This window comes from Gallinula chloropus (assembly GCF_964237585.1).
Source record: "Gallinula chloropus genome assembly, chromosome: 27".
Lineage (NCBI taxonomy): Eukaryota > Metazoa > Chordata > Aves > Gruiformes > Rallidae > Gallinula > Gallinula chloropus.
Window position 1 is genome coordinate 3,189,538 of NC_140112.1, and position 15,315 is coordinate 3,204,852.

At 56.1% G+C, this 15,315-nt stretch overlaps 3 protein-coding genes across 3 annotated transcripts; 2 read left to right on the plus strand and 1 right to left on the minus strand.

The window, feature by feature from the left end:
* Window positions 1–1,562: 1,562 nt before the first annotated feature.
* On the minus strand, window positions 1,563–3,226 carry DCLRE1B (DNA cross-link repair 1B; the record flags this gene model as incomplete). Its single annotated transcript, XM_084275819.1, has 4 exons — window positions 1,563–2,425; window positions 2,557–2,736; window positions 2,806–2,959; window positions 3,038–3,226. The coding sequence occupies 4 exons, from the start codon at window positions 3,224–3,226 to the stop codon at window positions 1,563–1,565; spliced, it is 1,386 nt and encodes a 461-aa protein (XP_084131945.1).
* Window positions 3,227–3,424: 198 nt separating this feature from the next.
* AP4B1 (adaptor related protein complex 4 subunit beta 1) lies at window positions 3,425–9,271 on the plus strand (the record flags this gene model as incomplete). The annotated part of the gene is made up of 10 exons (XM_084276037.1): window positions 3,425–3,537; window positions 3,628–3,852; window positions 4,131–4,261; window positions 4,590–4,737; window positions 5,409–5,905; window positions 6,566–6,649; window positions 7,566–7,669; window positions 7,869–8,076; window positions 8,332–8,616; window positions 8,844–9,271. 10 exons carry the CDS (start codon window positions 3,425–3,427, stop codon window positions 9,269–9,271), a joined length of 2,223 nt encoding a protein of 740 aa, XP_084132163.1.
* Window positions 9,272–11,172: 1,901 nt separating this feature from the next.
* BCL2L15 (BCL2 like 15) lies at window positions 11,173–14,239 on the plus strand (the record flags this gene model as incomplete). The annotated part of the gene is made up of 4 exons (XM_084275820.1): window positions 11,173–11,278; window positions 12,803–12,945; window positions 13,510–13,725; window positions 14,222–14,239. The coding sequence occupies 4 exons, from the start codon at window positions 11,173–11,175 to the stop codon at window positions 14,237–14,239; spliced, it is 483 nt and encodes a 160-aa protein (XP_084131946.1).
* Between the last annotated feature and the right edge of the window lie 1,076 nt (window positions 14,240–15,315).

Consider the following 15,315-nt stretch of genomic DNA (forward strand, 5'->3'; position numbering starts at 1 on the left):
ACCCCCTCAGCAGCTGGCAGGCAGCATCAGCGGGCAGGCCCGGCCAGAGGCACTGCTTACGGGCAGGGGTGAACACTGCGGTGCCTGGGAAGGCACAGGCTGGGGACTGAGGGCTCCTGTTTGCCAAACAGCTTCCCAAACACGCCTGCTCTGGCTGTCAACACAACTGCTGGTCAGGACAGCCTTGTTTAACAGGCACGGCTGCTGCATCTACCGGCATCTTTTACTCCGAGGGCAAACGCTTCCTTTCCCGGCTCGATTCAGGGGATTCAACCCATCTAGCTGAGCAGAGACCCTGCAGGACCCACCCTTCAAAGAGACTGGATCCTGATGGAAAGCACAAGAAACATTTTGTGGAGGTGGGTAGGCAAAGCTGACTACCAAGCTGGTTTGTTGCTCCAGGAAAGTGCCTGGTAACCATTTGCATTCCAGTGCTGCTGCCTTGACCCCACAGGGAGACAAACTGTAGTGTTGCCAGTGCAGTTTGGCAGGGGTAACTGTAACTGTGGTGTTTCCAGGCTCCACAGGAGGAACCCCTGGCTAGGCACATTACCCTGACTGCACCAGGCTGCAGTTCTCCACAGTGGAGCTGGTGCAGGAAAAGTGCCTGACCTGACAGAGCCAATTTTGCTGTTCCACCAGAGTGTTCCCTCCAGACAATGCTGCTGAGCAGATCTTTCACCTTCCATCCCAGCTGCCACTGTGCAGCAGAAGAGGCGGTGGCTGGGGAGGCAGCAGGCCCAGCAGAACACCAGTAGCTACCAGAAGCACTTGGCATCACGCAGAATTCAGACCTGTTGATTGAAGGCAGAGATTGCTGGGGATTTAAGAACCCATCCCAGGAAATCCAGAGCTCAAGAACCCAGGCAATTCTGATTTTTTTTTTTCTTTTACAGCCAGTAACCTTAAGAAGGCAGCTCCAGAAGAGCAGAATTGGAGGCAGCTGGATACAAGAGCAACACTGTCTGGAAGTACCAGTAAATAAATAGAAAACATTAGCAGGCTTAGAGGCACTTCATTTTCTAGAGTTCTTTAAGCACCATTTTTTAAATACGCCTTAATACCTAGTATTTGTAATGCACCTTGGAATGAACCACTCATTGTCAGTTGTACAGACACACAGAAGAATCTTTGGGGCTCTTGGATCCCACTTCTTGCTGCTTTCATCACATCCAATCCCATTAATTACTTCAGCTGCAAGCAACTCATACCCTCAGCAGCTCAACTCAAATCAACCTGGCCTTATCTTTTGTCACAAGAGGCAGGTAAGTCTCTGAAAAAGCAGACACAAGGTACACCTGCAGTGGGACCACGCTGCCCGAGCGTAGTGTGAAGACCCAACAAATATAGAGATACAAAAATAAATACACCTAAAGAAAAATATCTTAATGCCTACAAACAGGCACTAGTTTCCTCCTTGTCCTTTAATAAGAGGTAAAGAAAGTAAAGCCCCATAGCTGAGCAACTCCCCTGAAGGGAAACTTGAGCACAGAGAAGGGGATGAAGCCATAAGACCTCTGCAACTGCCTGTATCAACTGCACTGGCAAGCATCACAGCATCTTCAGAGTGCTTCTCTCCTCCTAAAGAAATCCTCTACTACCTTGTCAAACGTCTGTGATGAATTCTGCTTTTGGACATTTAAGGGAGTGAGCACATACTGCTCTGCAAATCCCTTTGGAAAGTGCTCATCAGAAGCAGGTGCCGGGCTAACAGCGTGAGCTGCTCCTGGCTGTTCTCTGCCTAGTTCTTCCTTCCCTTCCTCCTCGTCTGTGTGAGAAGTGCAACCTTCTTCTGAGCAGAAAGCTGACTCACAGCAGTCCTGCTGAGGAACCTCAACACCTGCAAACTCTTGGGTTTCCTCAGTGTATTTCTCTGGAGACTCATAAACAACTCCTCGGGGCCCAGAATGCTGGGCAGTTCTTTTCAAGAGATACGTGGATTCCCTCCTCCTGTTTTTGTTTTGCTGTTGTACAGACTCCTGCACAGGGTTTGGGGTCTGGAGATCGGGAAGGGTCGGAGGGGAAGAGCTTAGGTACTTCTGAAAGTAAGCCTGGCACACGCCGCCCCTCACAATCGGGATGACAGAGCAAGGCTTCAGCCACTCCACAAACTCACACAGCTCCGAAAAGGACGAGTGATCCGAGTACGGAACGAGGTGGATTTTGGGGTGGGTGACCTTCACCGGCCTGCCCGTCGGGAGGATGGCGATGGTAGGGTGCAGCATGTTCCAGCTGTCAAGGGTATCCCAGCGGATCTCAGAGACATCCACGGCACGGATCCAGCCAGCCCCCTCCTCGGTGGTGAACACATCGGGCAGCTCCAGCAGCCGCATCTGCTCCAGGCGCGAGGGGCTCACCACAACCCAGGTGCTGAACTCCACGGCCAGGTCCACCAGCAGCGTCTCCTTCCCCAGGCTGTACACACCTGTGGGGAGAGCCATGAGCAGCGTGCCCGGGCAGGGGAGGGGGGGCACAAGCCCACCTGAGGGAAGCCACGCTGGCGGGGGGTGGGGGGGGGGGGAAGGCGAGGGCAGCGCGGCACCAGGCACCACTCACCGATGACGACCTGGTGCTGCGGGTGGGTGCGGATGAGGTGGGCGGCCTGGCGCGTGGCGCAGCGCCGCGAGGGCAGGGCCCGCTGCGGGTGGCAGTGCGTGTTGTCCAGGTACAGGCGGTCGATGTGGCGGCCCCGCAGCACTGGCTCGCCCTGCATGGCGCTGGAGTAGCGGAAGTCCCCTGCAAGGACAGGGCGGTCAGCACAGGGGGCACAGGCCACGGCAGCATCCGCAGGGACCTGCCCCGTACCTGTGTAGAGGATGGTGCCGAAGGTGCCTTCGAAGAGGAACATGACGGAGCCCGGGCAGTGGTTGGAGTCCAGCAGCGTCACCGTCACTGTCACCTCCTCGCCCAGCACGTGGCTCTGACCCACCTCCAGCGGCCGGATCCAGCGCGTCGGCACCTGCGGGGCGCGGGCGGTCAGGCCGGGCGGGGAGGGCAGGTCAGGCCGGGCAGGTCATGCCGGGCCGGGAGCACCTACCTGGAGGCGGCGGTGCAGGAGGCGGGCGGTGAGCGGCGAGCAGTACAGCGGGCGGCTCCAGGTGCTGGACAGCCCCACGGTGTGGTCCGAGTGCATGTGCGACAGGAAGAAGAGGCGTGCGGCGCCCGCCCTCCGCACGCTCCAGAAGTCCACGGCGATGGGGGTCCCGGGGATCACGATCCCGCTCATGGCGCGGGGACCCGCCGCCGCTTCCCGCCGAATTTGCTGGGCGGCGCCGCGCAGGCGCGGGAAGGGGCGGGGCGGGGCTGCGGGGTCGCGGCGGCGCGCCGGGGTCGCGCGCGGGGGGCGTGGCGAGCGGCGGCGGCGGCGGCGCGGGGGTAGAGCCGGATCGCACCGTATCCCCGCCACATCCCGCCATATCCCGCCATGCCGTACCTGGGCGGTGAGGAGGCGCTGCGGGAGCTCCGCCGGGCTTTGTCCAACCCGCATGTGCAGGCGGATCGGCTGCGGTACCGGGCCGCCGTCCTGCGAGTCATCCGGTAGGGCGGGCGGACCGGGAGGGCGGCGGGGGCGCGGGGCGGACGGCGGGGCCGGGGCCGGCCCCGCGCTGAGCGCTGTCCCCGCCGCAGGCTGATGGCGCAGGGCGTGGACGTGTCGGGGCTGTTCCCGGAGATGGTGAAGGCCAGCGCGGCGCCCGACGTGGTGCAGAAGAAGCTGGTGTCGCTGTACGTGCGGGCGCAGGCCCCGCAGCAGCCGCAGCTGGCGTTGCTGGCCGTCAACACGCTGCGCAAGGACTGCGCGCACCCCAGCCCCGCCGTGCGCGGGCTCGCCCTCCGCAGCATGTGCGGCCTCAGGTGGGACGGGGCGGCGGGACGTCGAGGGGCTGGGGCGGCCGGGGCTGGGGCGGCGTGACGGGACCGGGACCGGGGCCAGGGCTGGGGCGGCGGGACGGGACCCGGGCCGGGGCGGCGGGGCCGGGGATGGGACAGGACTGGGGCGGCGGGACGGGATGGTTCTGGGGCGGCAGGGCCGGGGCCGGAGCGGCGGGACCAGGACTGGGGCCGGGTTGGCGGGACGGGATGGGACGGGACAGTTCTGGGGCGGCGGGACGCTGACGCCCGGGCGCCCGCAGGATGCCCGGCATTCAGGAGTACCTCCGGCAGCCCCTGCTGAACGGCCTGCGGGACAAGGCCTCCTACGTGCGGAGAACGGCCGTGCTGGGCTGCGCCAAGATGCTGAAGCTGCAGGGCGACAGCGAAGTGGGTGAGCGCTGCCCTCCGCGGGCCGGGGCGCGCTGGGGCCGGGCTGCGGCGGCCGGAGGCGGGAGGCGAGCGGGGCGATGGCTGCGTGTGGAACCGACAGCCGAGCGCGCCGGGTCCCGCGGCGGCAGCCAGCTCCTGCTCCCCCGGGGCTTCCCGCGGCCCCGGCCCGGTGCCATTCCCGTCTGCTCGCCGTGGGGCCGGGTTGTGCCGAGCCGGGAGCTCTGCTGGCTGCCTCTCCCATCAGGCTGTGGCTGCAGTTTGCCGTGAGCGCTTGTAGAGGGGGTTAAGCTGTCAGTGGAATGTGATGCGGGGCCCTCTGCGTCCTGCAGACGCTGAGCTGGTGAACGAGCTGTACAGTTTGCTGCGTGACCAGGATCCCATTGTCGTGGTGAACTGCCTGAGGGCCTTAGAAGAGATCCTGAGGAAGGAGGGAGGAGTTGTCATCAACAAACCCATCGCCCATCATCTCCTCAACAGGTTTGTTCTCTCTGATGCTCAGGCCGTGGTGGCAGCTTCATTCTTCCCCTTGTGTTCTGCACGCTAGCAGGAGCTTCAGGGGTCGAAGGGGAGAGTCAGGCACCTGAGTGAAGATGGGGCTGCCCATCCTAAGAGAAACCTAATTACTTTTACGTTAAGATCTTAAGAGAATTCCGAGGTGCCCTGCTCTTCCAGGGGATCTTTGCTTCAGCTGGTGGTTTGTTTTTGAAGGAACATGATTAGGGTTTGGGGTTTTTTTTGGTGACTGTATACATGATATGTCTGTGGAACAGGTATGTTCTAGTTTGACCCTCCCAATCCGTTGAAAGATAATGTGACTTATTCATTGCTTGAAGAAATTAACTTTTCTGTAGATAATTCCACCTGAGCCAGCAAGAGAGGACTGCTCCCCAGGGATCTTCTCCGTGCTGCTGTCTGGCTTAGAGCACAGCAAAAGCACACGTAACTGGTAGTGGGATAAACCTTTGCATATAAACCAGTCAATTCTCTTGAGATAAAATAGTGGTATCTGCTTCTGAAGCTCAGCATTTGGTGAGGAGCAGCGTGGAGCAGAGACTGTAAGAAACTCAGAGGCTGAGGCATGTATCCTGCACAGCACAGACCTTAGTGGGGTTCTCAACTCCTGGAAACTGTGTTTGTTCTCTTGGCAGGATGCCTGATCTGGATCAGTGGGGGCAGAGCGAGGTGCTCACCTTCCTCCTGCGTTACAAACCCCGCAGCGAGGAGGAGCTCTTCGACATACTCAATTTACTGGATGGCTACCTCAAAAGCAGCAGCTGCAGCGTTGTGATGGCAGCCACCAAGCTCTTCCTCGTGCTGGCCAGGGATTACCCACATGTGCAGACAGATGTTCTGGTGCGAGTGAAGGGCCCGCTGCTGTCGGCCTGCACTTCTGAGAGCAGGGAGCTCTGCTTCACCGCGCTGTGCCACGTCCGTCAGATCCTCCGTAGCCTCCCTGGCCATTTCAGCAGCCACTACAAGAAGTTCTTCTGTTTGTATTCCGAGCCCCACTACATCAAATGCCAGAAGATGGAGGTGTTGTGTGAGCTGGTGAATGATGAGAACGTACAGCAAGTGCTGGAGGAGCTGAAGGGCTATTGCACCGACGTGTCAGTTGAGCTTGCCCAAGGGGCGATCTTTGCCATAGGTAAGAGCTGTGTCTTCCCTGGGGAGCAGCCACAGCCCCAGACCTTTAAGGCAGGCCTTTCTGTGCCAAGAACGCCTGGGCACTGCTGGAGCAGCATGGCTCTCTGTAGACCAGCTTCCCCAGGAACGATTTCTGTGAGTGTTTCTACGCCACGGTTGTGCTGATGCTTTTAGAAGTCCTGGAACTGAACTGTTTCAGGTTGTGCTCTGATGAGCTACTCTAAAGAAATTGTGTCGTTTCATCTTATTAATGAGCCTGACAGTGGTGAATGAAACTGTGGAGTGGGTGGAGGAGCTGCTCTAACACCTGCTTGGTGTTTGAGTTGTGATGGGAGCGGAGTTAAGGTGCTGTGGGGCACTTTTGGTTTTATAAGCTTTAGAATAGGTGAGATTCTGTAGTACTCATACCCAAATGCCTTTCATATGTGTTATGTTTAAGAAAAGTTCAGAAGTTCAGACTTCTGAGGCGTGGCTTCGGAGAAAGGAAGGTGTCCTTGGTGTGGGGAACAAGCTCATTTGACTATGCTTTCAGAAACACTAACCAAAGAGGAAAACAGAAAGGCTGTTTGTTTAAAGTGAGTTTGTGATGAAGAGTTGGGCTCGTGGTTCCTATTTCACTCTGCTAAAAGGTTGCCTTGTGTGTGCTCTGGTGTCTCTGCAGGCAACATCGCGAGGACCTACACCGAGCAGTGCGTGGGGATTCTGACAGAGCTCCTGGGGCTCCAGCAGGAACACATCACTTCAGGTAGTCACCTGCGGGTTGTTTGCCTGGCTTGTGCTTCCAGGGGCTTGTGATCCCAGATGCCAGGCTCTGAGAGGCACTTGGCTTTTAATTTAATTGGCATTTTCAGGTGGAAGTCTTCCTGGTGGGGTGGGCATGTATAGCGTGACTGGATGTCGTGGTTTTCCCTTCCTTAGGAGCTGCTCTTTGTGGTGAAGGGGGAGTGGTTGTGGTTGTGTTCATGGTCCGATGTAGGGGCTCCTTTCTGGCTGCCTCCTGCTGGCGTTGGGAGTGAGGGGCTCAGCAGAGACATTTGAGGGCTGGGATGATTAAGAGGACTTTTAAATCTGTGTGATTTCTGTTCCTCATGTAATAGTCTGATTCAGTTGTACCCACATGTGTCTCTCCCTTCCGCTGCCCTTGGGTCTGCCTTGGCATCTTTGCTGGTTCTGCCCTCCCCTTTAAGTGGTCTTGCTTTCAGTTTTGGAAAACAGACACTTGCACTCAGCTGTTGAAGCAGGACTGAGCGACTGCTGGTGCTTCTGTAAGTGGGCAGCAGAGCCTTTACAACTGTGACTGAAAGCTCTTGAGACTTCCATCGATACAAGCTTAAATCTGTCATTCTAACCCTGTGTGTCCAAAGCATCGTGAGTCAGTGTCCTTTTAAAGGCTGGGAGATGACCAGAGCAGAGACCGTGTCCCAGCAGGCACAGGAGCAGCCTGCAGAGTCAGTGCTTTGTTTGACTTGGTGCAGCTTTGCTCTGACAGAGGTGCTGTCATGGGACTTTGAAGGAACGTGTCTCCAGTCATAGTCACAAGCAAGGCCCTGGCCTCCCCATAGCCAAGATCTGCAGAGTCTGTTGAGTGGGGGCTTTTGGTTCCCCCTGTGCCCGCTGGTTTCGTGCCCCTGTGGAATGCTGAGGGTCTCGTTTCGTTGCAGCTGTAGTACAGGCTTTTCGGGACCTGGTCTGGCTGTGTCCCCAGTGCACTGATGCTGTGTGCCAGGCCCTGCCCAGCTGTGAGGACACCATCCAGGACAGCGAGGTAGGGCGGCTGCATGCCTTGGGCTGGGGCTGTGGGTGGTGGGTGGGAGGGCAAGGGACTGTCTGGCTTCCCTTTGGTTCGCAATCGGCAGGCAAAGTCCAGACACCTTCAGGAGACTCATTCTCTCACCTGTTCGTGTCCTGTCAGCACTGTCTTTCTGCTGAACATCCCTCTGGCGTTTTCTCTGCGGCTCCTCCAGGGCAAGCAAGCGTTGATCTGGCTCCTGGGCACGCACGGCGAGAAGGTGCCGAATGCCCCTTACGTCTTGGAGGAGTTTGTGGAGAGTGTGAAGTCGGAGACGTCCCCGGCGGTGAAGATGGAGCTGCTGACAGCACTGGTGCGGCTCTTCCTCTCTCGCCCTGCCGAGTGCCAGGACATGCTGGGGAGACTGCTCTACTACTGCATAGGTGGGTTCCCTTCCCTCTCTTTCCCCGGGGCGGCAGCACAGGCTTTGTGGGACCTGGTTTGGGTGCGTCTGAGCGGTGAGGAGGCCATCCAGGGTAGTGAGGTAAGGTGGCTTTGTGCCTCGGGGCTGGTACTTGGCCCCCCAGCTGTCTGGTTGGTGAGGGTAACAGGCTGTATCCCTGGGAATCTGTCTTTAGTAATTACCTGTTAATCTGGATGATAGAATTCCCCATAAATTACATCCCTCTAATCCCCAGAGGAGGAGATGGACATGGCAGTACGAGACCGTGGATTGTTTTACTACCGCCTTTTGCAGTCTGGTGTGGAGGAAGTGAAACGGGTCCTGTGTAGCCCCAAGTCTGACTCCTCTCTGGGGCTGCTGGAAGACCAGACTGACCGATCTGTGAATTCATGGGCTTCAGAGTTTAACACTCTTGCACCAGTCTATGGCAGAGAGCGCTGGGCACTCATCACTGCCTACCAGCCAGCAGAACCCTCCTACGCTTGTTCTCCTTGTCCTGACTCTGGGAACAGAGACACAGGTAACCCTCCTCGCCATCACTTGTAATCCCTTTTCCCCCTCCTGGCTGATTGTCACGGGGTTTCTTTGGAAGATCACTGTGCTTTGAGAATGCTGCCTTAGAGGACTTGCACGGTGTGTGGCTGTGATTCCAGCCCTCTTCATCTGGTGGCTCCATACGATGCTCTTTGTGAAACTGGGAGCTGCTCCTTACATGCTGCATCTCTCATGGGCTTGGTTTCCTTTCAGAGTCACTGATACCTGAAGGGAGTAAAGAAGTCCTCAAGGCTCATCCTGACACAGGGAGCCTGGCCTTAATTCCTGATGTCTACCTGAGTGCAGAAGAGTTTGAGAAGACCTGGCTGAGCTTGGACGTGAGCTGCCGCCTCTCTCTGCCCTGGGGTGGGGCTGCTCAGCCGGAGGCCATACAGACAGCTCTTCACATCGTCCACATCCAGACCATTGCCATGAGCAGAGCTGGCGTCCAGCCCTGGAAGGCTTACCTCAGTGCTCGGGATGAGGCAGGTTGCCTCTTCCTAACGGAGCTCTTGCTTGAGGCAGCGGATTCAGAGATGCAGGTGTCAGTGAAGCAGAGTGAGGCGAAGCCAGAGGCACTGGAGGCCTTTGTCTCAGTGTTAAGGACGGTCATGGGGGCTGTTTCTGGGCAGGCGTCCTGATGGCTCCCTGCCCCTGGTAGGATGCTTGCTCAGGGCACAGGAGAAGTTTCCTTTTCTGGCTTCATTTGCCATACTTGATGCTGGGTTTGTACTTGTAAACTGTGGGAGCCTTGGGAGCCCTTTCCTGGAGCGGAGCTGGGCCCAGCATGCGCTTGTGTTGGGTGAATGGGGCAGGGTGAAGGGTCTGTGCTCTCTCTGGGCTGGGGGAAGGACAAGGTAACATATTCTTGATCCTGCTGCTTCCACATGAGTCACAGAGGTGCTGGCAGCTGCAGTGACTGTCACAAGACACTAACATGGCTGAGGGAACCAGAAACAATTCAGGGCTGTGCTTTGGAGGGATTTTTCCATGAGAACAGTACATCATTCAGCAATAGTTCAGAGACTCAGGGACTCTGGGCTCAGCTCACAGTAAGGAGCAGCGCAGTGGAGAGCAGCATTTCCTTCTGGGCTCCCTTCTCATGGGATTTCGTTTTCCATCTGATGGATGATTTCAGTAGCAGCTTCACTCCCAGGTGAGCAGAGCTCCAGTGTCAGAACTGGGAGCACAGGGTACATCGTGCTCACGAGAAGCAGCGTGTTTCTTTTTCAAGAGAGAAGCGTGTTTCCTAGTTGAAGTGTGTCACTGCAATCACAAATCACAGTCTGACATTGCCCCCCCAGGCTGGCTCTAAGACAAGGCAGGAGTGTGCAGGTCCTGTACGATGTGTTCATGTGGCCTGAGTCTTGTAGCCCACATCACTCTGGGGATGCTGCGAGCTGCTAGTCTCCCAATCATGGGAGAGCTGTTAAGATAATTATCCTGCATAGAATACGAATTTTTCACTGATACCATTTGTATAGAGTGGGTATGGGAAGGGAGCACAGGGCAGGTCCCCATCTGCTCTTACCTGAAGCTGCAGAGTTGGACTTTGTACAGCAGCATAAAAAGTGTCTTGGTCACAGCGCTGGCTCACACCTGGCACAACCCTGAGGGAGGCTCCTTGGTGTTGGGCTACATCGTTACTGTAACAGGAATTTGAGCTGTGCTGAGGAGTTACCCCAGTTCCCTGAGATTTATTGTAAATTCTAATTTAATGACTATATTGTACCTTTAAATTGCAGAATGTCTTCCATGCACTTGGCTGAAACGCTGCTGTTGCTGTTGTTGTTGGGGTTCAGATTTTCTTTCTGATTTTCCTAATAAAAATGTGAATGATTCCTGGTTGTTTTCTGGAGTATTTGTTGGTTCAGCTCAGGAGTCTGTGGGATGCAACCATCCAATCACTGCCCTGGATCCGGAGGGAACTGCAGCCTGGCTCCTGCCTGTGTCAGACAGGGCTGGTCTTGCTCAACTTCCTTGAAGTGGGGCTCTGGGGAGCAGTTGGGCGACACTTTCTTTCACTCTCATGTGCCGAATGATGGTAACTGGTGAGCTCCCCATGGGTGAATTCAAAGGTAGGTACAAAGTCAGTGGCAGGGCTTGAATTAGCAGCTTCCAGGGTCTTTGTGCCCATGTGGTGTTCCTGTCCTTACAGAGAGCTGGAGCACGGGTGTAAGTAGTTTTCAGCTGACAACTTGTTGGCAAGCTATCATTTACAGTGGCTAGACCAAGTCTTTGGCATGGGACTGAGCTTCTACCCTTAACTCCAGACTCCTTCCTTGATGAATGAAGGGTCAGCAGTCTTTGATAACTTGCAAATTTTCCTTTCAGTTTATCTGAACAGAAATTACTTCTTTTGAAACCAGCCACCCTCAGCTGAGTGACAAGAGAGCAAATACTGACCTGAGCCGCCTCGGGGAGGAGTCGGGGCCGTACTCTTCCCAGAAGGAAGAAGCCCTGCAGCTCTGGGAAAAGGAAGACAAGCTCTGGTGTCAAAGCTCACCTGCACAGCAGGGGTGGAGGCCCTGCCCGTGCTGCAATGGCCACCTTTGAGGAGCAGACGGAGTGCGTGGTGGAAGCCTTGTTCTCTGACCTCCTGGGTGAAGATGAGTGCAGCTGCCGGTGCCTGGAGACCGACTCGGGAGGTAGGGCCTGGGTGGGAGGAGAAATGGCTGGTTTGCTGTGGGTCACAGGGAGCTTTGACCGACACTTAAAGGAGGCTTTAGTTTCCTAAAATGCAGGCTGGTGCTGGCTTCTGAGTTAGCTCTGTGCTGGGGGAAAAGCTAGGATGCAGTAATGGGGTTTGAATCCTGGGCAGCCCCAGCTGCAGCCTGCCTTGGCAGGGTCAGAAACGGGCTGTGAAGGGTGGCTGCCCCACTTCCACCCCTCGGCTGCTGGCAGGGAAGGTGCTGCTGTGCCCCATGGGGGTCTGCAGGACCTGAGGAGCTCAGTCCCAACCCACAGGGAGGGATAGGTTTTCACTCAGGATCAAGTGTAATCTCACGTGTCTTCTCAGATAAAAGCACTTGCTGTACCATGTCAGACAGAACGTGGCCATTGCCTCTCAAAGCTCCCAACATCATTTGGGCTACTTTGGTTTGCTGGGCAGTGCTGGAAGGAACCCAGAAGTTCACCTGTAACCATACTGCTTTTCTCATTACTTTATCAGCCACAAACCAGTTAAAAGAGATACTGGGATCCTGCTGGCATTGGGCAGCAAGCAAAGTCTGTTTCTCAAAGGCTGCATGGAAGGTCGTTGTTTCCCCTAAAGAAAAGGTCTCGTTTCCCCCTCCCAGATCAGACTTGTGTCCCTCCAGAGCTGTGCAGCTGCCCCAGGACTCTGCCCAGGCTGCACCTGAGCCAGACTTGCTAAGCTGGATTAGCGTCTGGATGAGGGAGGGCGGTTGGATCAGGAAGTGATGTCTCCAGATAAAGTTGCCCAGTGCTTTATGGTGAAAGATCCTGCTTTCAGTTCCTCTTGGCTTTGTCAAACATGGAAATGGTCTTGCTGAAACTCTGTGTTGGGTAGCTCTGTCTGGCTGAACCCTGTTTCAGTAACATTCAGAAATAATAAATAATACTCTCCTGTTGGCTTTTTACCCCTTCAGGATGTGTTAGGGGAAAAATACTGTAACTGAGGTGCACCACATGCAGTTTAGCTGAGAAATTCTAAAGGGTTTGTATCCTTGCAATTTGTGAAGTATGCCTTGTGCTCCTCTGTGAAAACCTCCCCAAATTTGGGTCACTGAGTCTCTGAAATGTTGCAATGTGCTCTTGCTCAGTAGAGACCCTGAGTGCAGTGTCTAAGTTCTCCTTGGACAGCACGCGATGATCTGCAGCCTCGGCGTGCTGGGGGAACGTGGGCAGGACTTTGCTGTCCCATGGATGCTGCTGAGCCCTCTGACCTTGCTCGCTTCTGCCAGCCTAGGGGGAAGGACTGCTGGGACCGAGGGGGAAGGGAGGCCTCAGAGACGCCCTAAGGGCTTTGGGTTTGCATTTCCCCATGTGTCTTGTCAGAGATCTACTCTGCATTCTCCTCCTGAGTGTCAGGGCAGCCACTACCTCAGTGCCTGCTGAAGGATGCAGGAGGCAGCTGAAGAGCCTGTGCTGTCAGCCTGCATTCTGCCCCTGATCTTCACATTTTGAACCCCCCCTGCCCTCTGCTCCAGAGCCTGCAGAGTCTACGGAAGACCCTCCGACCCTGTTTGACCCAGTGGTGATCGCCAGTCGCCTGCGGCGGATGGGAGACCAGTGCAACTTGGAGTTCGAGAGGGTTTGCTCAGAGGCCGTTGCTGAAGTGCTGACGGGGAAGGTAGAGCACAGCTTGTCTGCAGACCAGCCTTGTGTTGGGGAGCAGCACAAGCCTGGGGAGCAGCACGGGCTGTGGGGGGATGGCAGCCTGTCCCGTTTCCGTGTCATGGGCAGCGTGTGAGCTGCCAGCACAGGCTGAACGGGGTGCTGCTAGAGCTGCTGTTCTCTCTCCCTGAGCACCCCAATGCTGCGTGGGTCAAGCTGCCTTGCTGGACGCTGCTCTGGGGGCTGGGGGCAGCCCGTAAGTAGAGGGGGAGGAGGAAGACTGTGGCGAGAGGCAGAGTGGGTGCCACAGCCTGTCCTGTGCCCAGAGCTCCGGCACCGGGGTGCTTCTGGCACAAGCGCTGCAGGCAGGTCCAGCGTCAGGTTCGGTGCAGCCCTGGGTAGGCCACCAGCCGTCCTCCCCAGTCCTTGCACCACGCTGCAGCTGGTGCAGGCTGCAGCAGAGGAGAGTCCTGCCCGTGCACCCTGTCAGGCTGCCCCTGAGCTGCGGGGTCCCTGCTCTAGGCACAGGCAGAAGCAGGAATTGAGCTCCATGGTCAAACTGCCCTCTCGATGCTTGCAGATGGAGAAGTTTGGGGCTGCCGTGGAGACCCTCAGCCAGACCTGGTGTGACCAGAATCCTGAGCTGACCTACGAGAGAGCTTTCCTCTGTGTCTCTGTGAAACTGCTAATGCATGTCGTTAAGAAAGTCCCGGCTATGGTGCAGCCCGTCCAACTCATAAAAGTAATTAATGGAAATTCTCAAGTGAGAAGACACATCGAGGCCAGTGGCGGATGGGTAAAGATGTGAAGGTGGCGGTGATGTTTGCTGGATGCTCCTGGCTCTTCCTTTGTGTCTCCCCCCTGGCGTGCCTCAGCTCATCACTGGTACCTCGTCTGTCCCCCAAGACAGGTGTGCCAGTGTGTGTAGCTGTGGGCTCAGCTTTGCTGAGCACCTCGGTGAAACCTTGCTGGGGTCAGCATCCAATTTCCCATCTGCTTCTCTCAGGGTTTAACCCCTTCTCTCAAGTATCTCAGGAGCACAGCTTGATACCTTAGACAGAAGTCAAAATACCAAAGGATGGGTCACCCAACAAGCACTGTCCTGCTCACACAGCTTCACACACCCCACCTGGTGTGCTTTGCCAGGGCAGGGATGAAATCTGTGCAGAGAGGGTCGCAGTGGGAGGAGGCTGCTTGTCCATCCATCCCTCATCCTTCTCTTCCTGCCCTCTCCTTTAAACCTGCTGACAATTCTTTCTCTAAAACACATGCACATGTCTGTTTGTTTTCAGGAGAATCTGCGCTGCTGAGAGGAAGGGCCTTTTGCCTTCCTGAAGGTGAACCTTCTGTTCATTGGTTTAACTGGGAGAAGTGCTGTTGTTTTTCTTCGGCAGACTGTGAGCAGAACTGCACTCACAAGCACCACATAAAACAGACTCCGTGTCACTACAAGCAAATATTAATAAATTTTTGTTATTAATTTGTTTTCCTATGTGCATTTCTCTTTGATTTGGCCATAAAAGTGGGATTCACTCTTATTCCAGGCTCGTGCTTAGTGCCACAGACTCATCAGGTGAATGTCTGGTTCAGAACACACTTCTGTTGTTATTCTGCGGATCCACCTGCTCCTCTCAGGTGGTTCCAAGGGTTATTTTTGCGAAGTTAAGACTTGACATTGTTTTAAACCAAGAGTGACGGCTCTTCCAGCGTGGGCAGCAGCTCTTTGCCTTTCAGCAGCTGCCTACAGAGCTCTTTTGGCCAGGTTCAGGTGCTCGGCATCACCTGGAATAGTCTTTCACAGTATTTACAGGTAACGTGGAAATCAGGTGAAGGGGGAAGTGGGAAGAAGGGGAGCAATGGATTTTGCATGCGGGTTTAGGGACTCTTCTAGTAGCTGCATATTCTGAGTCTGAAGGCTTCCCCTGGCTGTGAGACACAGCCCTGGGGCACGGGGGCTCGGCTGCTGCCCCTCATGCTCACCCCTCCAAACCGTGGCCCATCAGGGCCGTGCTGCTGGCGATGACGCTTGAAGAAGTCAGGTGCTGGTGTCCTGGGCTCTGGTCTCCAGCATCTCCACAGCATGGTGTGTGGGGAACCAGCTGGGCACGCTGGAGGCATGCCACGACCGACTGAGGGACCGGGCAGCTCTGTGCCTCCCCGAGGCTCCAGCCCAGCTCCTGCCCCTGCCGCAGGACACGCGGGGCACACGGGTGCGTTTGAAGGGAGGCGCTAGGGCTCCAGGTTATGTGCTTTGTTTTGTTATTTGGCCACGGTGTCTGTTACGTACTAATTTCCTTTAAGGCTGGTGATGAAGTCAGTAAACCACAGCCTGCCGCCAGTGCTCTCCGGGCTGGTGCTTTCCGCGGCAGCGCATTTGACATGTCCG